The sequence below is a fragment of the Anguilla anguilla genome, chromosome 11, assembly GCF_013347855.1.
Source record: "Anguilla anguilla isolate fAngAng1 chromosome 11, fAngAng1.pri, whole genome shotgun sequence".
In the NCBI taxonomy this organism is placed as follows: domain Eukaryota; kingdom Metazoa; phylum Chordata; class Actinopteri; order Anguilliformes; family Anguillidae; genus Anguilla; species Anguilla anguilla.
In genome coordinates this window covers 35,142,218-35,166,534 of record NC_049211.1, presented here as the reverse complement: position 1 = coordinate 35,166,534, position 24,317 = coordinate 35,142,218, and the positions used below count along the sequence as shown (strand labels likewise).

General features: G+C 47.4%; 2 protein-coding genes across 8 annotated transcripts; one reads left to right on the top strand and one right to left on the bottom strand.

Annotated features, from left to right (window-relative positions):
- The first annotated feature begins 78 nt into the window (after window positions 1-78).
- On the top strand, window positions 79-7,170 carry LOC118208692 (heterogeneous nuclear ribonucleoprotein A1-like). Of its 6 annotated transcripts, none has more exons than XM_035383599.1 (12): window positions 79-227; window positions 885-1,001; window positions 1,091-1,237; window positions 1,391-1,601; window positions 1,729-1,812; window positions 1,934-2,020; window positions 2,122-2,175; window positions 2,916-3,083; window positions 3,225-3,350; window positions 3,465-3,562; window positions 3,975-6,765; window positions 7,062-7,170. In XM_035383599.1, exons 1-10 carry the CDS (start codon window positions 216-218, stop codon window positions 3,542-3,544), a joined length of 1,086 nt encoding a protein of 361 aa, XP_035239490.1. In that variant the 5' UTR covers window positions 79-215; the 3' UTR covers window positions 3,545-3,562; window positions 3,975-6,765; window positions 7,062-7,170. The 6 variants fall into 6 exon arrangements, with proteins under 6 accessions (XP_035239490.1, XP_035239489.1, XP_035239494.1 ...); XM_035383598.1 differs by having other exon boundaries at window positions 3,177-3,350; XM_035383603.1 differs by lacking the exon at window positions 3,465-3,562 and having other exon boundaries at window positions 6,694-6,765.
- nfe2 (nuclear factor, erythroid 2) lies at window positions 7,156-21,074 on the bottom strand. Of its 2 annotated transcripts, XM_035383595.1 has the most exons (5): window positions 20,716-21,074; window positions 18,513-18,618; window positions 15,730-15,808; window positions 12,170-12,307; window positions 7,156-10,617 (listed from the first exon to the last, which is right to left on the bottom strand). In XM_035383595.1, the coding sequence occupies exons 3-5, from the start codon at window positions 15,775-15,777 to the stop codon at window positions 9,277-9,279; spliced, it is 1,527 nt and encodes a 508-aa protein (XP_035239486.1). In that variant the 5' UTR covers window positions 15,778-15,808; window positions 18,513-18,618; window positions 20,716-21,074; the 3' UTR covers window positions 7,156-9,276. The 2 variants fall into 2 exon arrangements, with proteins under 2 accessions (XP_035239486.1, XP_035239487.1); XM_035383596.1 differs by lacking the exon at window positions 18,513-18,618.
- Between the last annotated feature and the right edge of the window lie 3,243 nt (window positions 21,075-24,317).

The window sequence follows — 24,317 nt, the reverse complement described above, 5'->3', positions numbered from 1 at the left end:
TTGGTTATTTCGTAATAGACGTATGTTTAGCCAATCGCAGTATATAAATACTTCTCAATACGAGTGCGGCGGGAATGTATAACCAATTGCTGAAGTAGCTGGGCGGACCTTCCCCTCCTACTTAATGTACTTTTTTGGTTGGTCGCAGTACGCCACACTCACCTCGACCTTTAATTTGCGTAGGTTTGTTTGTAGTAAATTGAACGAACCACACAATGTCGAAGGAGGTAAGTTTGTTCATCTGTGTATATAAAAAAAACATGTGGCTGCGTTTTCATTTTAAATTTTAGGTGTTTTACGAAAAAAATGAATAATTTCATAGCATGACTGCTAGTGAACGTTTAGAACAGCCATTTTGTAGACCGCATGGTTGGAAACCGGCCGTGTAAATTTCTTAGATTGCCAGCAAGTTTTCCTTCAGGGTTCATTGATGATGCCTGCACTACCTGGTATATGATTTTTAGTTTCCATTTGTGCTATTCTGTGTTCTGTTCGGCCATGATGTTTTGTTCATTTGATCTGTGCTTTGTACGCACTTTCGTGATAGGGAACATGGCGCCCCCCCAGACAAAGTCTTTGTTGGGTAGCTAGCTAGCCATAACTTAGATAGTCCTTGGGAGTCTGTTTCAAAAGCGACATGATTGAAAAGCTAACTATCCATTTAACGTGGTAGGCCGATCATTGTTTCCATATGTGTTGCATGTGACCATATGCGTTTCACCTGGTTACTGTTGTTTGTTCCCTTCCTCGAAGACAATTGGACCGGCCATTGATAACGTCACTATCAACCCAGCTAGCTTAGCTTGCTAATGCTGGCTAAGCGCCGACTGATTTGAGCTTAATGTATTTATTTTAATCTAGAAATATGTCCCTTTCTCCTACAGGCCCCCCGTGAACCAGAACAGCTCCGCAAGCTTTTTATCGGAGGGCTTAGCTTTGAAACGACAGACGAAAGCTTACGGGCCCACTTCGAACAATGGGGGTCGCTTACAGACTGTGTGGTGAGTAGCCTTCTTGGTTGCGTGTTCTGCTCGCCTATGCATCCGGTGCGCACTGGCATTTAATTCTGATGTTTTGGATTCGTGCCCAGGTAATGAGAGATCCCAACACAAAGCGATCGCGGGGGTTCGGGTTCGTCACGTACTTTTCGGTGACCGAGGTCGACGCGGCTATGGAAGCCCGACCACACAAGGTTGACGGCAGAGTCGTGGAGCCAAAAAGGGCAGTTTCTAGGGAGGTGAGTGAGATTTGCTCTTGAAAGCACTTCGTTTTACATTTCGTCTGTCTTAATTCAAAACTAATCTTAAATGTAGTAACTTACTCGAGGGATGTGTGAAAAGTGACTTGTTCTCTGTGGACCAATGACACTGACTTTCTCTAAATTCGTTAGGATTCAAACAGACCAGGTGCACATATGACCGTGAAGAAGATCTTTGTTGGAGGCATCAAAGAAGACACGGAAGAGTCTCACCTGCAAGACTACTTTGAACAGTTCGGCAGGATCGAGGTCATCGAGATCATGACCGACAGGGCCAGCGGCAAGAAAAGGGGCTTTGCTTTCGTAACGTTTGACGACCATGACGCAGTGGACAGGATAGTTAGTAAGTCCCGCCTCCGCTCTAGCTGCCTGATTCATAGGACTGCATAAGTGGTGCTATTTTTAATGCAGTGTGTTGGGGGGCAAGCGTGTGCTGGCATTTCAGAATGTCACTTATTTTTGTCCTGCAGTTCAGAAGTACCACACCTTGAACGGGCACAACTGTGAAGTGAGGAAAGCGCTTTCCAAGCAAGAAATGGCCAGCTCCGGTACGGGTATGAGGAATTCGAATTTTTTTAGATTTCTTTTTTTGAATTCCCCCCCCCAAAAAGGATCCTCTCGAAATCTTGATGTTTTCAATGTCTCTCTCCCCCCCCCCCCCCTTTCCTTTACCAGGGCGAGGAGGTGGTAATTTCGGAAGAGGTGGGGGATACGGAGGAGGAGGAAATGATTTTGGCCAGGGTGGATACTTTGGTGACCGTGGTATGTGTTCCAGCAACACCCTTCCCTTCCTTTGATTTTCATAAATAATGCAATTGAAGGCTGTTGTGAATTTTACTGACCTGGGGGGCTGATTGTTCCAGGTGGCAGAGGTGGCTATGGAGGCGGTGACGGATACAACGGCTTTGGAGGAGATGGTAAGCTCTTCATCAGTCCAAAGAAATTCCTGCAAATAGCCACTCTCTTTCAGAGTTCATGCTATTCATTTACTTTTTCCTGTCCAGAATCTATTCTCAGCACAATGTCTGAGACTAACACACTCTGCACAGTCCATGCCCCCCACCCCCCCCCCCTTACCCATAGTGCACCTGCCCGTCCCTTGGAGTGTCACTGCTAAATATGTATACACCATTGGGCAGTACTCAGAATGACCTGTATATCAATCACCAATCCCTGTGAAGGCTCTCTGAACTGAGATATGGCGTCAGGATAATTGCCAGCTGTGTTCAATGTTGTGACATGAGCCTCTCTGCCAGTGATATTTCAGTACCTGGTTTTGAGGTGTCTGGTTCCTGAAAGGACATATCAGTTCATGAATTTCATGCCAAAATATGCTCATTTATGTGTCTCGGACATTTACATGCGCGGGCACTTTGGTGTTAAGAACATTAATTACTGCAGAAGGCTTCCTGAGTCCTTACCAATGTTTTACTTGGGCCTAATCTACCTGTGATCTGCTATTGGTGCATCTGATGATTAGAGGAAGTTGAAAAATGGATGTGTCCTTTCAGGAACCAAATTTTTTTCGTATGTAAACTGATGTGTTCATTGTGGTATAGTATAGTACATAGGGCTTCATTGTTCTGTGTTATAGTTGAGTGATGGATGACTGTCTGCTTTCTCTAACACAATATTATTCGCGGTTTTGATTTCCCAGGTGGTTACGGTGGAGGTCCTGGCTACGGGGGTAACCGTGGGTACGGCGGCGGGCAGGGGTACGGCAACCAGGGTGGCGGCGGCGGCGGCTATGGCGGAAATGGAGGATACAACGGTTACAACAACGGCGGCGGCGCCGGTGGCGGCGGCGGCGGAAACTTTGGCGGTGGTGAGTCAGCAAACTTTGGCGGTGGTGAGTCAGCAGTCGCGTTCGTAGCCTTCCTGTAAATGGTGGTCCTTTTTCCATTTTACTTTATGTAAGCCGATGTCTGTGTACCTGTGAGTGACGAGTACCTGAACCGGCCTGCAGGAAACTTCGGGGGCAGCAGCTACAACGACTTCGGGAACTACAACAGCCAGGGCTCGTCCAGCTACGGCCCGATGAAGGGAGGCAACTTCGGGGGCGGGTCCAGGAACAGCGCCGGCCCGTACGGAGGTGAGCGACCGCGTCTCGCGGGCGGGGCGGGCGGGTGGGGCGGGTAGAGCAGACGTTCCGATCGGTCGACGGCCACGCCCCGGCTTTGCGCTCATCTGGTTGCCCGTTCTGCAGGTGGGTACGGCGGAGGCTCCGGCAGTGGTGGATATGGCGGTGGCAGCAGCGGCGGTGGCGGCGGAGGCCGGCGGTTCTAAGGCGCGTCCGTAGGGGGGGTAAGCATTGCCATTTCCACCACTGCGGGGCTCTGAGGTCTCGCGTACCGCCGCTGTACCAGTCGTCTCCCGCCAGCATCTCAGGGCCAGCGGATTAAGGCTAGCCTGCAGTGCTGACCGCTTTACGGTCCCTGCGTTTACTGCGTAAAGTTTCAGGATCCAGCAGCAAACCTTAAAAACATAATACAAATTTGGCCTTCCCTGCCCCACACCCTGATGGCCGTGGGGTTATATTAAACCCCGTTAGATGAAACGGTTCAGTTCCGGACCGCGTCTCTCTTTCAAGAGCGCGGGTTTGCTCCTGACGAAACCGTGATCCTGACTCTTTTAAAATGGTAGTTGGTGCGTTTTTTTGTTTTGTTTTTGAAGGCCAGTGCACAGTTTAACGATGTTGTTCCGTATTGTTCAACAGGGTACAGTACTTAGGAGAGAGAGGAGGAGAGGAGAGGACAGCCAGAGAGGGGACAGGGAAGCGTCAGGCTAAACGCCGTAGATCTGCTCGGCCAGTCGGGCGCCGGGTGCTACGGCAGCCCGTCCCACAGATGCACAGTAGCAGGAAGGAAAAAGGAGGAGGAAAAAAAAAAAAAAAAAAACCCCCCGTTTGTTTCCTGCTGTCAGTGTGGGAATATTTTATATAGATGCCCTTTCTTTTGTGTTTCTGTGAAAAGCATTCCAAGGTTTTATGTAAATTTTTATTTTGCCAGCCATTATGGTGTTTATTTTTTTTTTGTTGGATTTTCTTTTTTCTTTTTTTTTTTTAAATGTAACTGCAGCAAATCATGTGTTTTTTGAAATAAAACCATCTCTCAGTTCTTTTTTAAAGAAAAAAATTGTCCGAGTGTCTTATAGCAGTGTTTCTATGTATCTGAGCTCTTCACCCCCCAGCTTTTACTGGTGTTGACTGGGCAACATGGCAAGTTTGTCCTGTAGTTCCCGCTACAAACTGCTGGGAAGGTATTTAGACCTTAAAAATTAGGGTTTAGAAATTGAGCTTTTGTGAATCTACCAGAGTCAAGTTCTTTGTGCTGTAGACCCCAAGGACTTGACGAGTAGATGCCTGTTTCTGTGGTCCTAAAATGACCGTTGCTTGCAAGGCCAAAGTCTCACTAGCCAGTCAAGCAAAGCAGCAGCTAATGGCTGAATGTGAGCCGCCATGTTTAACAGTGCTAACGCTAACTGGTGCACACCACGGGCTGCATGTGTAGAGCAGGGACAGGTGGAGGCAATATGGCGTAAACTCAAGTTGCTTCAGTGAAACGGTGGACGTGTGCACTCGCACCTCACACGGTTGTTGGTCGGATGAGTTAACATGTACCATCTCTCATGGGGCTAAGTGGTGCAAGCCTGACTCCTTCGGTGTGTTGAGTTTTGGGTGTTTTCACACACGAACGCTTGCCGAACGGCAACTGAGGAGGCAATCCTAGTGGCAGGGCTCAATTTCAGACACTTTTTGTCATGGCTGCAAACTGACGAAGTGTCTGAAAGGAGCCAATCGAACACACGTTTCCAACGGTGACCTCGTGTTCTGTGGTGAATGGTCCAATGCTAAGGAGCTAATCGCCCTTGTTTCCCAAGGTGACCTCGTTCTGTAGAGGATGTTTGCACGCTACGCATGAACCGTTACATTTAGCAGAGCTCCTCAGCTGCAATGCACTCCTGTCCATGTACATCCACTGGCTACAGGCTCTGACCTGAATGAGCTGCTCATTTCTAGTGCTGGTTTCTGGTGTGGCAAGAGGAACAGAAGCTTCTTGCCTGCAGTCTGTTCTCTATCCTTGTACCTCCTGCCAGGCCTCAGCTGGTCCAGTGCTCTGTACTGTCCTCTCTGAATGGGTCCTCTTCGCTACCATCTCTCAAATGGAATGAGCTCCCCACTAGAATCGGGACATCAGTGTCACTGTCCATCTGCCACGGACTAAAAACACTTATTTAAACTGCACCTTAGCTGAATTTTGCTCAATCAAAAACAAATATCCTCTAACCCATTTACTACTACTAATGTTTGCAATTATGCAAGTCACTAGTGGTCGCACACTGACAATGTTCAGCAAACCGGCCCTCATCTTTAAAAGGCCCTGTCACTCTGTCTGGAAAGCATTTCTTCTGATGGAGGAAAAGAAGTGTTTGGACTGTAGAGTTTGAGAGCCACAGCTTCCTATCGGAGAGTAGCGGTCGAGAGGCTAGCGTGGGCGACGGCTAAGCCCAGCAGGTAGCGAGACCAGCAGCCAGGAACCAGAGAAGCGGGAGGCAGTGGGAAGAGCAGGTTGAGACTAGCCGCTACGAAAGGTGGTCTTTTTGTACCTTGCAAAGTAGGTAAGATATTCTTTCCCGAATTTTGCTCTGATGCTTCTGTTCATGAATGTGGCATAGCACATCTTAAATTCAGGGTTTGCTTCAGCCAGCATGTTCATTTATCAGTAGTCCATGGCGCACCCTCTGTTACTCTAAACATGGATGTCAAACTGAGTTCCACGGGGGATGCAGTGTCTGGGTTGTTGTGGTTTCCTTTCAATCAGCTGCCAGCTAAAGCCTTCACAAGGCATGTGGATTCCAATCGATGACTAACGAAAGGCTTGTGCCAAGAAACCAGCAGACACTGTGACCCTCCAGGACTGGAGTTTGACAACTGTTTTAAAGACTTAAGAGAGCTTGCATCTCGAGCATTAAGTTTCTTACTGGTTAACGGAAATTACAATTGATCGTTTACATTTTTTAGTGTGCAAATTTCTTGTGCGTCTCGAAGCTCTCCTGAACTTTGGTCAAGATAAACCCTGCTGTTAATAATGCAACATTTTGTCTTCTCCATTAGTGTGGTAGTGCCTGTAAACATCTGGAGGACATTTTTTTTTTTGTACTTTTAACTATCAGTGAATACTTAAAATCAAGCATACTCAAATTTTGGCCTTCAGTTGGTAGTATTGCTAGTTCTTCTACTGGAAAGTTCCATAGAATAATGTCGCTGACTGGCCAGAGGTCTCACTTACCTGGTGTCCCAGCTTAGAGGGTAAATGAATGAAAATGGCAGTATTACTGTCCTTGAGGGCCAAAGTTGCTTTAGACAATTTTATGCACTAAATATTTTCCAAATTTGACTTTGTCCTTCTCCCCTCTCCATTAAATCTCCTTTTCAGGAATCTGACCGGACCAATACACCTGCACAGGCAGCATGATGCACAGTCTGACCTGCGGTTGTTTCTACAAAGGTGTGCACTTTTCCCCTGTCATCAGTCCGTACAGTTAATGCTGTAACTACTGCTGTGGATGTGTGGTGGCTGACATTTCCCCAAGCGGTGTTTATGAAAGGAATAACTACCACTTTTACACCACATACTTCTCTTAAATGTTCCAAGCTGTCTACCTCAGTTGTAAGGTAAATTAGATTTGGAGATATGTCCTGTTGCAGTGAAGGGATTGGCGTGATCTGGGGGTGGGGACAAGGGGCTGGCAAAGTCAAATGACTTAATTTGATTGACACACTTTTTTTGGTCTTACCTTCAAGGAGAACAGAAGAGGAATGCATATTTTGCACAACACTGAAGGCTGCTGGACAGTTTTTGTTTGTAAACCTTTTTTTATTGTGTTTTTTTCCAATAAAAAATATTTTTAAACAAATGTCTCATCCTTGAACATATGCTCAGAATTGTATTTGGTGCTACAGTTATCGAGAGGCATTTGATCCGTCGATCATCAAATGGAGGAGCACGTTGAAGTCAATGCACAAGGCCTTTTCACCTTCAGTAAAAAATAAAAAATCCTGAATTCAAGCTTGTCCTCTAACAAAAAAAACAGCCATTCATTTAACATTAAGCATTGCCAGTATTTACAGACTGTTAGCAATACTATGCTGGGAAGCTTCAAGCTAAGACCTTCCACCCCTGCTTTAATACTTCTGGGTGGGCTTACTGCAGAGGTACACAGATCCAGGCTTCACGGTCTGAAAGGTCAGTCTTACGCCAGCACTGGTTCACTCCTGAATCTGATCGTAGCGAAACACATTCTCCAGGCCTGCGTGAGCCGTCTTCATTTCTAGCTCGGTGCTTCTTCACGTCCGATCCAGTCAACGATGAAACGAAGGAGAGAACTGCTGAAGGGCGTCTGTTGTTGCGCACCTCTGTTCAGTGCGTCAAAGTGGAACCCAACGCTGAACACCAGAGCTTAAACCAGCGGTCTCAAACTCGTTGCCATGGAGAGCCGTGTGTACGCAGGTTTTCATTCCAACCGATTAATGCTGCCTTAATTCAGTCCAATTGCTCATTCGGCCATATGCGTTTAACTGCGTCGAAGCACAGAATGTAAGCAAGTTTTTATTTAGACAATGCGGGTCACCATAGACGTCGGGTCACCATTATGTGCAAACCTGCATCCCCAATTCAGCAAATAATTGAACTAATTATATAATCAAGAATCTGAGGCTGGAATAAAAACCAGCATACACACGGCCCTCCATGGCACTGAGTTTGAGATCACTGGCTTAAACAGCTGTAACACCTATTTGGAGGTAAATAGGTTCTTGGCAGGAAAGCCAAGACAAACGGATCACATTCAGATGGTGGAGTCCAGTTTCCTTGCATATTGGAAATAACGTTTCCTTTTTTTAAGGCTGTCGGTGCTTTCCGGTTGTAGTCCTAGTTTTTGGCTGCGTTTAAGCCCATGAAAACAAGGCGTGTTGGGCTGAAGCAGATCACTTAAGAGCTGAAGCTTCCAGCAGGTGCTGCGGTCCTCCAGGACTGGAGGCCGGCGGCCCGAAGCCACTCGTAAGTTTCAATCCCCCGGCGCTGGCACGGAATCTGTACGCGTTGGTTCTCCTTTGAGCTTGTGTCTCAGTCAAGCTCCTTTTGAGTTCAATGCAAATGAACATTTCACATCGCTTAACAAGTAGCCAATCAACCTTTAGTTTTAAAAAAAAAAAAAAGTTCCATTAAAATTGTTATATTAACCTCGTTAACAAGTTGAATGTATTTCTATACTTTTGAGCCCCTTTTACAAAACTGGTAATACACACAGCCTGTTCAGTATTAAGAGAGCTTGTTCATGGAGGGTCATGGAAAAGTAACGGAACAGCTGAACAAGCTTTATAGACCTGGCTGCAGTGAGTTTACCCCAGGAGCAAATTTGACGAAATGACTTTGTGCTAGCTTTCACACCTGGGGTAAAACCCAAGCAGGGCAGAGGAAAAACAGTGTTTCAGAGCCTTCTATCGGCTGAGCAATTTACCTTTGCTTTAACATGACTGGCGGTTTTTACAAATTTAAATAGAAAGGACAAAAATCCAGCTCGGGGGTTCCCCCTTACCCCCTTATTCTCAGTTTAACCTGGAGTAATACCCTGGAGTAAAACCGCACGTGTTCAGCAGTGGAGAGAATCAGCAGTGGACTGTGGATCAGTTAAAAGTTCTCTCCAACCTGGCAGGGGGCAAATGAAAACCAGCACAGATGGGAATCTGCCAGCACCAGGCTCACCAGACGTATTTAGCGAACAGGGAGAGACGCAACTGCCACCAAATGCACGCGCTGTGTCGCTGCAGCTCTGATTTAAGGCTGTCCACGGGCGGGGTCCTGGAGAGCGGCTGCAAGAGTGCGCTCGTGCTCTCAGAGTCTGGACTGGAAGGAGCCGGCGATGCAGCTGTGAGGGGCTCTGAGACCCCGCCCCCTCCCCGCCCCCTCCCCAGACAGCTGGGAGTGGGCGGAGCCTGGGCCGGAACCAGCCCTAGAGCGTCAGTGCGCGGGGAGGCTCTGCGCCTTCGGCTCCGCCTCCCCGTCGCCCGCGTCCCGGGGCACCAGGAAGTAGCCGCCGCCGCCGCCGGCGGCCTGCTGCAGGGCGTAGTCGCGCGGCGAGTAGGGCTGCCCGCGCTCGTCGCGCAGCTTGGAGAAGACCTCGGCGTGCAGGTCGGCCAGGCGGCGGCGGGCCAGGGTGAGGCCGCGCTGGAACTCGCCCCGCTGGCGCGCCAGCTGCTCGCGCCGCGCCCGCAGCTGCCCCAGCTCCGCCTCCAGGAGGGCGATGTTCTCCAGCTTGCGCTTGCGGCAGTTCTGCGCCGCCACCTTGTTCTTCCCGCGCCGGCGGATGTCGCGCACCAGGGCCAGCTGGGCGTCGCTCAGCGGGAACTTGCTCAGGAGCTCGTTGAAGTCGTCCACGGGGAGGTTGACGATCCTCTCCAGCGGGAAGGGGATCTTCAGGGCCGCCGCCCGCCGCTCGTCCCGGCTGAGGGGGGCGTCCGACGCGCCCCTGGGCCTCCCGTACGGGCCGCAGAAGGGGGCCCCCCGGCCCCCGGACGGGCCGGGCCCTTTGAGGTGCGAGTCGTGCGGGGGTGGGGGAAAGGCCTGCGGGTGTTTGGGCGGGGCAGGCTGCTGCAGCTGCGGGGGCGCGGGGGGCAGGCCGGGGGGCGGGGGGTAGTAAGCGGAGTGGGGTGCAGGGTAAGGGTATCGGGTCATCGCGTGGTGGGGGTCCCCGGGGTAAAAACGCTCGGGTCTCCCCCTCGCCCCACACAGGCTGGCCCCGCCCTCCGCCTCGGCGGGGTTCCTGCTGCCGTACCCCAGGGCGCCCGCGTCGGTGCAGGCGTAGACGGCGGCGGCGGCGCCCGGATTGGCCGCGTTGCCGGGGGAGGCCAGGGGCGGGCTGGAGCCCAGCGACAGGCCCGAGTCCGACTCCAGGTCGTCGGGGGCGACCGGCTGCTTGTAGGGCCCGGGGCCGAACCCCGGGTGCGGGTGGCCCTGGCCCTGGGGGCCGCCCAAAACGTCTGTCAGGGGCCCGTTTCGGGCCCCCGCCATGCCCTGGACGTGGTCCAGCGTGGTCATGTTGGGCAGACCGGGCTGGAGAGGGTGGTGGGCGAGGTGGAACGGCCGGCAGGGGGGTTGGGGCCTGTGCGTGCCGTACTGGGCGTCCGACGACATCACCCCGGAGTACTGCCCCGCGAACCCGCCGCCGGGGTTCCCGCCACAGCCGAGGGGGAGGGGCTGCGGCGCGGGCTGGCCCACCCCATACCCATCGAAGGCCACCATCGGCTCACAGGGGGGGTACACGGTCGACTCGAACTGGCCTTCATTGGGCACCTCCAACTCCTGTGGGGGAGGTTTGGGATGGGTTAGCGTCTGTCTGTCCTCATTTTATCTCAGAAGACAGCACTGCAAGCGTGTTTACACGTTACACGTCTGCTCACATATGCGATGAGTAACCCGCAGTGCACACAGTAACATGTGCAGTATTAACTCTTACAGTGTACATATTAGACTCATATAAACTCTGTTAGAGTTGGACATTTTACTGTGGACTGTTATATCTGTGGAGGTGTTTCTGCTGTACTGGAACTCAGCATGTTGGTAAGGTGAGGGGGCAGGCCCTGCTCTTTATAAGTGGCATTCACACAACTGTAACTTTGGGAGGTGCTGGCATAGCAAATAAATCATTCACAGAGGACATGAGGTGAATGGATGGGGGGGGTCCCCCCTAATCCGGCAGTCATCTGCTGATCATATAACACTCACACCCCACACGCACACACACATGCATACACAGACACATACACACACACACACACACGTACGCACACATGCATACACACACACTCACACTCACTCACACACACACACACGCACGCACTCACATACACACATGCACACATCACACACGCACGCACTCACATACACACATGCACACACACCACACACACACACACACACACACACACACACACGCACACACTCACATACACACGTACACACACCACACACGCACTCACACACGCACGCACTCACACACACGCACTCACACACATACGCACACACACACACATACACACATCACACATGCACGCACTCACATACACACACGCACTCACACACACCACACACACACACACACGCACTCACACACACACACACACACACACACACACACGTACACACACCACACACGCACTTACACACACACACACACACACACACACACACACACGCACTCACACACACACACACACACACATACCACACACACACACACACGTACACACGTACACACACCACACACGCACTCACACACACGCACTCACACACACACTCACACACACACACACGCACACAAACCCCCAGCCCATGCAGGCTGCTCTCAGGTTTGATCAGGTTTCTTGTGGAAACAGATGGCCATTGTGCCTGGCAGGGGGGCAGCCTGCTGCTTACAACACCCACCCACCCCCACACCCCCCCACCCCCACCCCCACCCCCACCCCCTTCCCTCCTCTCTCCTGTCCTTATCCTTCCATCACTCAATCGGCCCATTGTTACACAGCTTTACCTGGGTTTCTCCCCTCTTTGCGTTTGTTTCCTTTTTTTTCATAAGGAGGCGTACACACGCCGTGCTGCTAGCTACACGTCGTCTTTCGGAAAGCTGCTTTGGTCCCATTCGTCAGGCGTGTCATTGTCCACCATCGCATTCACCTTAGACAGGTAAACCCTCACCATTGTACGCAGTAACTGACAGTGGCCTTAACTTTTCCTTATACTGCAGACGATGCAGGTCTCCTTGGCTGCACACTTAACCAACCCGGCACCGCTTTCTGAACGTGAGGAACCCAGAGCCCGTTCTAAAGGCAGCGAGATGCACCCTTCGGTTTCTGACCTGGAGTTCGGTGATGGCCATCAGCTCCTGCCAGGTTAACTCCATGTCGGTGGCTTGGGGCGTTCGATGTACCCAGGATCCAGGGGCACTTGGGGGTGCTGGGACCCTGCCATGGGTTCTTCCAGGACTGGCCAGTCCCTGTAGGGGAAGGGGGGGGGGGGGTGGAATATAAGGCTCATTTTAGCTCAAACTGAATATGCACCTTGTATCCGATCACTCTCACTGAGAGCTGACTCAGAGCAGTGCTGGCTTCACTTGTCTTTATCAGCATGATGCTGTGATCTGAAGTAAAGCTGCTTTAATTAATAGCTGGCAGGACTGCGGCGTATGGCAATGTCTCGTCTCTGATGTAGGACTTCATTTTACTAGACTTCATGAGTTTTATGGGCGGAAATGCCACGTTGCAACATATTTCTTTTTAAAAACCACAGTTGAGAAATGTATTTATCCTATCTTGCAGAAGTCCACATGTTGACAATGTATTTCATTTCTGTGAGGGATGTGATATTGGTTTGTTGGCATGAACCATAACCTTTTGGGAATATGTGTGCCCAAGAACAGTTACATGTTCATATATTGTTGCTGTTGGGTTTGCTGTTTGATCCTCAGTAACTGACTATGGCTGTCCTGCACAGACAATTCTCTTTTCATTGCATATGTGATAGCAGCAAAAATATTTTTTCCCCATATATGGACATCCAATATATTAATTAAAATATAGTGACGTGTTGATATCACATTTCAAGTACTTCTGTATATGTTAAAATGCATTATTTAATACACTCACCAGCCACTTTATTAGGTACACCTGTTCAACTGCTCATTAACGCAAACATCTAATCAGCCAATCACATGGCAGCAACTCAATGCACTTAGGCATGTAGACATGGTCAAGACAATCTCCTGAAGTTCAAACCAAGCAATGGGGAAGAAAGGCATGTTTGTTGGTGCCAGACAGGCTGGTTTGAGTATTTCAGAAACTGCTGGGATTTTCACGCATAACCATTTCTAGGGTTTACAGAGAATGGTCCAAAAAAGAGAAAATATCCAGTGAGCAGCAGTTCTCTGTGCGAAAATTCCTTGTTGATGGCAGAGGTCAGAGGAGAATGGCCAGACTGGTTTGAGCTGATAGGAAGGCAACAGTAACTCAAATAACCACTTGTTACAACCGAGGTGTGCAGAAGAGCATCTCTGAACGCACAACACGTCGAACCTTAAAGCAGTTCTGAAGGCAAAAGGGGGTCCAACCTGGTACTAGCAAGGTGTACCTAATAAAGTGGCCTGTGAGTATATATTGCAGTATATTTTTCAACACATGGCTATATCATTTCATTGACTGTAAGTAGAAAAGTGAGGGGCGGCATTTCTTGTAGGGATGACATTAACCCTTATATTATGAAAAATAGATACATCCTTCATGTTTTACCCATGTAGTGTAAATTTATTCAACATAGTCAAATAATCCTAAAACAGTGAAAGCATTAAATCTGCCTCATCTTGCGATTCACAACATCTTTTTATTTTAAATACTATGTTTAATAAGTTCATTGACCACATTTCCTTTAAACAATTTTGGATTTGAAACCATTTTCATAAACCAATTTATTTAGCATTTCATGAAGGTGACCATGAAACAGCCAAATTGACCTGCACCATCAACTGTGATATGAACTGTGCAGAGCAACAGACATTCCACAACACAGCTGTGGTTGAAAACACTCCATATAACTTCATGACAACAAAAAGCAGTAAAAGTCATACAATTTCACAAAGAAGTTACCCAGTATTTTCAGCACATTAAAAACTGAAAAAAATAAATTCCAAATTGATATAATAGAAGGGTTAATGCTGCTTTATATATGTGTATATGACTAGACATGCAGAGTAAAAATCATGGAAATAGGATTTTATCAAGATTTTATTTTAAACCTACAGCCTACCTGGCTGTAGACTCTGGCCTTCAATAAGGGTGACTGCAGCATAATGGTTTGGGAAGTGGCTTGCAACGCAATGGATGCAGGTTTGATTCCCAGGCAGGGCACTGCCGTTGTACCCTCGAGCAAGGGCACCTGATTTGCTTAGGTAAAATATGCAGCTATATAAACTGACTGTATGTAAAAATGTAAGCTGTGAAAGTCGTTCTGGATGTGAATGTTGGCTAAATGTCAGGCTGTTTGGGTGCAGGTGTGCAGTTAAATGGGAGCAAGAGAAATGTCCCCAGAACTGCCTTCAAGGGTCACACACATAGCATGGATAAGGAGTAATTACATTAGAATTACACCTTAATGAGGGATACTAAAATTCTAAAGATGTAACCATGTCCTTCTCAATCTGTCAGGAGACACTACCAGGGAAACTGAAAAACCAAAAAAATATATCTCAACAAGTATCTTAGTCTTACATTCAAACATAAAATCTTATTTCTATTACTGTTACTAAATAAAAGACACATCTATCAATGTGGCAAGAAAATTTCACTTGTCAAGCAAAGAGTAACTTAAAACAAGGTTATATTTTCCACTTAATAGAGAGAGAAAAAAATACATTTTAAGTCTGATTTAAGTCTAAAGCACCTGCTGCTCCACTGCAGTTAGCTGAATCACGTTAGGCGCTACCTTCACATTCAGGTAAATTTAGCACAGAGCGATACGCATGCTAAAGACTGCGTGTGTGTAATAAGGAGGGACGAGCAGCTATGAAGATCTCATCCCTAATGAAGGTCAGTATTAAGCACACTGTTCACAGTTCTGCTCTCACGGTTTTATCTTTGGCTGCCACTAGGGGACATTTTCCTGTTTTGTACACCAGTCATTGAGGGTAATCGTTTGTGTGTTTGTATGCACGTTTTTGTGTGAGCGTGTGTGTGTGTGTGAGTGTGTGTGTGTATGTGCGTGCGATGATATGTTTGTGGATGATAAATAAATAAATTCAGAAACATAATATATTAGTGAACGTAGAGAGGGCTGTTCCTGAGGGACATGCCATTAATTGTTTATATGTAATTTGGGTCTGTGCATCCATTTGTTTCAGGATGTTACATAGAAAGCTCACTGATGTCCCTCATCTCTTATGCCACACACACACACACACACACACGCACACACGCACACACGCACAGACAGACTCACACACGCACGCACGCATGCACACACACACACACACACACACACACACACGCACGCACAAACACACGCACATACACACACAGAGACACACACACACACACACACACCTACGCATGCTCACACACACACACACACACACACACACACACACACAGACTCACACACACACACATGCACACACACGCACACACACACACACACACACACACATGCACACACACACACATACACACACATGCACGCACACACAGACACACACACATGCATGCACACACGCACACACACTCACACACACCCACACCCACACACACACACACACACACCCACACACACACACACACACACACACTCACACACACACACACTCACACACACACACACACACACACACGCACACACACGCACACACACACACACACACACACACAGACTCACCTCACAGCTCAGCAGCTGAGGCAGCACACACTCGGCGGCCGAACACATTCAGGACAGGGCCTGGCGGCAGGGAGCTCTCCTGGGAGGGACAGACAGACAGACAGACGGGCCACGTTATCGGGGATCACCTCCCCGCCCGGGGACACGTTACTCCCGACCCCACCCCCCGCCCCAGACAGGGAAAGGAGAGGACGGCCAACCGGCTCTCAAGGAGAAAAAAAATGTGCCCTACCGTGCCAAGAAAGTTTTTTCTGTACTGTCCCTTTCTTTTTGTTGCTGTAGTTGGCACGTGCGGCTCGACCTTTGACCTTCTGTGCTAACCTGAGTTACAGGAGCTCCTACCGGTGCAGTGAGTGTGTGTGTGTGTGTCTGTGAGCATGTGTGTTCATGTATGTGAGCGTGTGTGTCTGTGTTTGTGTGTGTGTGTCTGTGTGTGTCTGAGTATGTGTGTGTGTGTGTCTGTGTGTGTATGTGTACGTGTGTCTATGTGTGTGTGCATATGTGTGTGGGTGTCTGCGTTTGTGTGTGTGTGAGTGTGTGTATGTGTGTGTGTACATGTATGTGTCTGTGTGTGTGTGTGAGTGTGTGCGTTTGTGTATGTGTGGGTGTACGAATCAAGGTGTGGTTTATTTGAGTTTCAGTTGTCCTCATGTGCCTGGCCATCAGGATGAATGAAGGCAGGGAGAGAAGGAGGGAGAGAAGGCGGAAGGGAGGGAAGGAAGGAGGGAGAGAAGGCGGAAGGGCGGAGCCTCTTTGGGAGCGGCTCTCAGTTCCTCCGCTCCAGCGTCCCGCTATCAGCGCGCCGCGTGGCGGCCGTGCCGTCGGCTGATAAGCCAATCAGCCGCGGCGCAGCCGGCTCTGCTGCAAACGGAGGCCAGGAGGCCGCGACCACAAAACTCGCCCCGCGCCCGTCCTTCACAGAGCCGCGCCGAAGGGGCTGAGCGTGCTGAGGGCATTTACCTCACCTTCACAGAGCTCACTGAATGGGTTACACGTGCTGAGGGCATTTACCTCACCTTCACAGAGCTCAATTAATGAGTTAAACGTACTGAGGGCATTTACTGAACCTTCACAGAGCTCACTGAATGGGCTAAACGTACTGAGGGCATTTACCTCACCTTCACAGAGCCCACTGAATGGGTTAAATGTCCTGAGGGCATTCACTGAAACCCACAATGCAGCTTTTCTCACATGTCCCCAAACTGTGGCGCTGATGAGCCTCATTTGTGACAGTGGTAAAGTGGTAAAGTGTGTGACAGTTGCCTGTGTGTTAGTATGTTTCATTTTTTGTGTGTATGTACTTTGCACGCGCTGCATAGCTCCTGGTGAGATCAGCAGGGCCGCTGTCCTGTGCGGTACAGGGATTCAAAACTACGCAGGTTCTGTCCTGCGACTGCATCCCTGCTCTGGGTCTCCTGTCCTGTTATTTTTATTTTTATTTATTTTGCGTCCGTTTGTTTACCGTCAGACATGGGGGGGGGGGGGGGGGGGGGCGGGGGGGGTTTTCCCGGCTTCAGCGCAATTACCGTCCGACCTCAGCGACTGTTTATTTACACAAAGCTGCTTTCTTTCCCTGGTTTACTCTTTCGCAGGGACCGAGAGAAAACGTAATCCCCCCCACCGCCAACCATCGCTTTCTGCACATTCGCTGAACGAAGGAAAGATCACAACAGAGGCTTCCTTCCACTTAATTCACCATACGCCCCTGCTCCGCCAGTCTTTATATAACGATGGACCAGTTCATTATATTAACAAGAACTGAACAGGCAGAAAGATAATAGGTTGGCAAGAGAGTATATTCCCTCAGCATGTTTGTCACATGGCACAGTTTTGAATGGCATCAAGAGAGACCAGGGCCCATTTTCATTACGTGTCTCTGAGTAGGAGTGCTGATCTAGGATCATTTTCCCCTGCCCATGTGCTTAGGCTTACGCATTATCAGCCTAAAGGCCTAACTGACCCTGGATCAGCGATGCTACACCGAGACGCCCAGGCCCAGCGTCCGCAGGTGCACGGCCTCCATACGGACTGAGGAAGATTGTTTCCTCCTACGCCCAGCGATGGACACTTATAGTCAACAGGCCCTTCGGAAAAGACCGCAGTCTTGGAGAATGTATGGTCTTTGGCAGTTGCTGTTCAAGCCAGCTGTGACCGCTGTGCAGGTCCACCTCACTCTCCAGTGCCCCCTAGCTGTCCAGTGGTGTTACTGCTTGCTCACAGTCAAGGAGTCAGAGAGGTATAGTGACACTACTGCGTCACCCTGCTTCTCTCAATCACCTCCACAGGAAAATGGATAAACACAGAAACCTCCGGCACAGTGACTGGATGTTCGGAATTACTGACATGCTCAGACACGTGAAGGCCATGAGGGTGCTTTCATAACTGTTTAAGTTTAATATACCGGGTGCATCTGTTCCATAACTGGGACACCTCAACCCTTACACCTCCTTCTGTTAGAGCCACAGTGGGTTACAGTATGCTGGATCCCCACCGCTAACTCCGATAGAGTACATTTTACACGAAGAGAGGGCATCTTTATCACTTATCTAGTCACTGTTAGTATTGAAATAATAAAACTGAATGTTTTCCTGTGTACTGTGATGCTCAGGTGAAATAGCACTAGGATGAAATAAAACCTATCATATTTTTCATATGGATTTTTTTGTTACCTCTTCATACTAGTGTGCAGGGGCTTATGGGAATTGTAGTACTGAAGGACTGCAATATTCTTTTCCATTGTGACGCAAAGCACAGAAATGTATTTTCGTACTACAGTAACTTACTGCATGAGAAACTGTGACTGTGGTAATGTGTTCCTACACAGCTGTTGGAGTAGCGCTTCCCAGCTGATGCGGATGACTGCATGCTGCAGCAGGTGAATGAAGTTACCTGTTTTCAAACCACAGAAAATCACAAGGGGGGTTTATTTGAAATCAAACTAAATGTAACATTGATAAGGAAGCCCTTTGAACATATTTGTCAATTCCTCAAGGACAAATCACCAGTTTTTTTAAACACATTGATTCATGCTTTTTTAAGCTATAAACCACAGAATCCATCACAGAAAACGTATTAGAGTCTAACAACTGTTCACCATATAAGCCAAGCCTGCTATATACATTGAGTGATAGAGTATGTATTATAATCCAATGCCTATATAGCATGTTTATACATATATACACACATAAACACACAAACAAATATTGTCAGCCTTATATATATGGGCGTACGGCTTGATATAGCTGTCATCATTTTTTTGCTCTGTTACCCCATTGAACATCAAGTTTAGTTTCATTTTCAAAAGAAATGGGGAAAGTCACTAACTGCCATGAATTGGAAAGGAAATATGCATTTTATTTTAATCCTTTCAAAAAAAAAAACAACAACAAAAAAAACATCTAGATTTCCTGCCTGAGTGCCCAATTTAATAGCTTGTCCTTACAGAAACTAAACAATGAAACGAACCAGGTGCCTTTTCATAAAACGTGTTTTAATACGATAAGTATTCCACCCCTCACCAACCCAATTTCTGACAACTGCAATAACAGAAAGTTGTTTGTGGTTTTAAATAGCCATTTGAAATTCACAAGGGAATATAGAAAATTTGGATAAAGAGACAAATCAGCCAATTACTTTCATTCATTCATTAACGCAGGTTTCAATGGTGAGGAGAACTTACAGATAGTAACTCCCAGAATTCACATACAGAAACTGAATACACTGAAAGTATATTGAAATATAACATATTACCAAAATTTTGCAACACTCACAATACAAATTACGCAAACATATATGTGTATTTGGATATACTAAGCATTATATGCTATTACACAAATTATTATCACTCGAATATGAACGAATAGATTTTTCATATGCACAGTTTTTTTCATATACACTGTGTATAATTATATTTTCCAAAAAGTTCACATATTTACAATATATTGTAGCATATTCTTTTCAATAAAGGTTATAATTATTCACAGAACTGTCGGGTGACATTGATGAGGACCTTTATCCTCAGAACCTATGACAGGTGCTGTAAGGACAATTGTGCTTAAAATGTTTAGTGATCTGTACAGCACCTTCAGCCCATTCATTCTGCTATGTTACTCTGCTTCACCTGCTCAGAGACTACAGATATAAACTGGCTTTTCAGCAAAGTCTAACACAGCAAAGTCACAGCAAAGTCTAACACAGACACATCCTCAGAAATGTCCATTTTTATTGGTTGGCAAAAGTCTTTGTCAAATAATAAAAAATAAAATAAAACAAAAACTCTGTGCTGACAAAAAAAAAAAAAACTTCCTTGAACCAATGTGACATGTATGATAAAATAAACAAAAACTCACCAGGAACCCAGCTTCCTTCAAAACACCCTGCCTTTATCTTAGTTCCCATTTTACAGGGCAGAGAGACAGTACAATACTTTACAAATATAATTTTACATCTTAAATGTTCTTTTCCTGTGGTTTTTTAATGTATCCGTGTGTTCCTGCAATGCAAATTTAACTACAGTACCTGAATACCTGCAGTATGTGAAATAGAAATATATTTTTCCATCATTAAAGAGCATTACAATTAAAGATAGTCACATTTTTGCAACACATGTCAAACTTTGAGTATACATTCAACAGAATGTCGGTAAGACTAAACGAAACTGGTGTACATTGAAAAAATGACCTATTTTTTAGCGGACTGTTTGGAATTCCTTTGAATATTAGTAGTATGGTAATGCGCAAGAATATTAGTCTTTTATTGTGCAACTGTGCACATTTTTGGCACACGGCCCCTTCTGTCACTGCGTTTGATGGAGCGAGCAACAGTTTCCCCGGGGCGCTATGTACACTGTTAGCGACACGAGCAAAAGAATAAAACTTTCAGATACGATTTTATTGTAAATTAAAACCCAGATCTTGACGTCACCCGAATTTAACACAGCGTAAAACGCGAAGCCAAAGATAAGTTAAGAGCGTGCGGAGAACATACCTTTGCTGCATTTCGCTGGACTCTTCAACAGGTGCTTTTCAGAAAAAAAAAAACTTTTCGGTGGTCTCACGTGACGCGTAATCCCAGCAGGCAATTGGAACAGAGGTGAGTGCGAGACGCAGACAAGTTATTTTAACTTGCGTAAAGTTGCCTGTCTGAATATTAAAGTTCTGCTGCTTGCAACTGCTAGTTATATGCCCTAAGAGTACATGTGCTCTCTCTCTCTCTCTCTCTCTCTCTCTCTCTCTCTCTCTCTCTCGCTCTCTCGCTCTCTCTCTCTACGTTCCCCTACACTGCTGTTTCTTGTTGGGTAATCTTGCATAAATGCTCACAGCCCACCTACAGGACGCGCGCCACACTTCCACAGATTAAATTCTGTGTGGCTGATACAGCCTCAACCCTCAACCCCTCCGTCCACCCTCCTGCACCCTCCTCCCCCCTCCCCCCTCCCTCACCTCCCGCTGAAGATTGCTGTCTCAGAGGCCTGCAGCAGGGTGGGGGAAAGAAGTGCCAGTTAATGAATATCGATTGACTGTAACTATTTGATATTAAACGGTTGCAGTATGCTTACCTGTGGCATGCTTGTACAGGTGTGAAATAAAATTTCTCAAAATTTCCCACAGTGGCATTTGACTGCGGAAAGCTTTTAACATTTGTGTATGCATGTGTGTGAGTGTGTGTGTGTGAATGTGTGTGTGTGTGTGTGTGGGTGTGGGTGTTTATGTGGGTGTTTATGTGTGTGTGTATGCATGTGGGTCTTGTTTATGTGTGTGTGTGTGTGTGTGTGTGTGTGTGTGTGTGTGTACATGTACGTGTGTGGGGGTGTTTATGTGTGTCTGTGTGTGTCCATGTGTGTGTGTACGTGTGTGGGGATGTTTATGTGTGTGTGTCGGGGGGAGGGGTGTTTATGTGTGTGTGTGTGTGTGTGTGTGTGTGTGTGTACATGTACGTGTGTGGGGGTGTTTATGTGTGTCTGTGTGTGTCCGTGTGTGTGTGTACGTGTGTGGGGATGTAATGTGTGTGTGTGTGTATGCGCATGTGTGTGTGTGTGTGTGTGGGGGGGGGGGTTATGTGTGTGTGTGTGTGTGTGTGTGTGTGTGTGGGGGTGTTTATGTGTGTGTGTATGTGTGTGTGTGTGGATGTGTGTGGATGTGTGTGGGGGTGTTTGTGTGTGTGTGTGTGTTTGGGGGGGTTATAGTGACTCTGTCTAGCGGGGATGGAATGTACACCTTGCGCAGGTAAGAAAGAGCACATTGTTCCTTTCTCTGGCAGGACAGCCGCTGCAGGACTGAGAGGAGGAGGAGGGGGATTGGGATGAAGGGGTGGGGGGGAGCGTGTCTCACATTGCGTGTGACCATCAGACCCTTAACCTGTAAGGCCATGCCCCCACTCCACTGCACTCCCAATACACACAATTTACCCCTTTATGTCCCTATCATGCTCGCATTTAACTTTCTAATTAATTCAAATAAATACACTCAGTGGGTTTTACTGCACCATATTTTCACCAGATTGGGCGTTAAAGACAGCTGTGTTTTCATATAATAACTGAAATCAGACTTCATTTCAGGTTCTAAAAAGCATTACTCGACTTTTACAACCCTCAGCAGACACAACTGTGCAATGGACAGAAAAGGGCACTAGTGAAGGACCCGGCATGTCCCACAAGACACAGGTACGAAGCTCTTCTACTCCCTCTTATACTCGATGTGGCCCACACTGAACTACTCTACTTGATGTGGCCGTGCTGAATTACTCTGCTCAATGTGGCCCTCGCTGAATTACTCTACTCTAACCCTAACAAAGCACGTTATTCAACAGCTAGAGATATTGTTGACCTGGTAATTAGTAGAATTGTAGAAAGTGTACCAGGTTAAGGTTGAAATGAGAGCCTACAGGATGCTAGATCTCCAGGAACGGGACTGGCCGTCCCTGTTCTACTCAATGTGCTGGTTAAGGTGTATCTGCTTGAGATAGAGACCGGTTTATGGCTTGCACAGTTACAGTTTCCTTTATTTGCTAAGGAAAAATCCAATGCCACATGCTGAATCCTGAACACACTGACTGTTCTCCACTTTTGTCAGTCGCTCTGTATAAGATTGTCTGTCAATTGATAGGAGTGTGATACAATGTGAATGTATGAGAGTCAGGTTGGCAAGAAGTCTTGTCAAGTGGAGACAAAATCTCTTGTCCATTATCAGTTTTTTTTCCACTTCATTTTATTCCTTTTTCATCCTTTTAATGAAGAAAGAACCCATCGCTTCCTGTGGCTCCGAGTCACCGTGTCGTTCTGCCCATCCAACCAAAGGCCAGAGTGATCCCAACAACACCACAACCTTTTTAACTTTTGCTGTTCGCTCCCTTAAGCTAGAACCAACGTGTTTCTCCAGACTGACTCTAATTTAGTAACCTCCTAAGATGTGGCAGGAAAAATGTTTTTAATATTTAAACGTCTTATATAACGCATCAATATAATTGCATTACACACATGATGAGAGTGAAAATATGTTCCAATATATTATTTATTTTATATGTTTATTGATTGTCTCTTGAAGTGTACAGTAGGTATCAGCATAGTAGAATACATGGTTCTTGGCATTAAGACATTAGACGTATGTCCCCCGCAGGGGACAGTTTGAGGTGCTGGTGGCGTGCACTTGGTGGCTAACGGTGCCAGCAGGGGTGGACGCTACCAGGAATCAGAGAGGGGATTTCTCCTGACTCCCAGTTCCAAGCAGTCACCCCCGGCTCGCCCACCTCCCCGTAGAGCCCGGAAGCCGAGCCTCTCATTACTGCCGCCGCCGTGGTTTCTGGCCTGACCGCGGCGTGAGTCCTGCGCCCACTCCCGCTTCGTCCTTCTCTGTGCTCACCCCTTCACTCTCTTCTCTTCTCTTCTCTTCTCTTCTCTCTCTGTTCCCTTCCTTCGGTCAATTTCTCTCTTTTTATTTCTCCTGTCTTCAATCTCTGCCCTGGTCTCTTTTGCTTTCCGCTTTTAAAGTTTTTCCACTTTTAACGTTTTTTTTTCCCACCTCTCTGTCATTCCCTCTCCTTCCATGACTTTCCGTGATGTGTGGGATGTCTCCTCCTCCTCTCCCCCCTCTCCCTGCTGCTCTGTCTCACGCAGACGTGTCTAAGTGGGAATGGTTAGTGCAGTACCGCAAACGCAGCCGCGCAGAGTACAGAGCTGAAACCAACCCGTGATTAGTACCACAGCGACCAGCCGCCTCACCTAACACAACAGAGACTAGCATGCTTATTACTATGTTGAGCTACAACCTTGCTACAGTACTCACAACCTGATTTAATGATACACTGACAGATCATGCCACTTAGTACAACAGTACTAGCCTTTCAGACACTGGGCAAACGCCCACACTTTTCTCAAAGAAACACTTAGTACCAGATGTACAAACAAAAGTAGTACACAATTGTCTGCTATACGTACTACCACCTTGACCATATGTCTCACTAAGTATATCAGTGTCGAGCATGCCTCATTCCACACACACTTTTACACTTAGTGCTAAACTCACCACTGACTACCATTAGGCTGTGATAGGGTAGTGATGTACACATTAGACTGTGATAGGGTAGTGATGTAC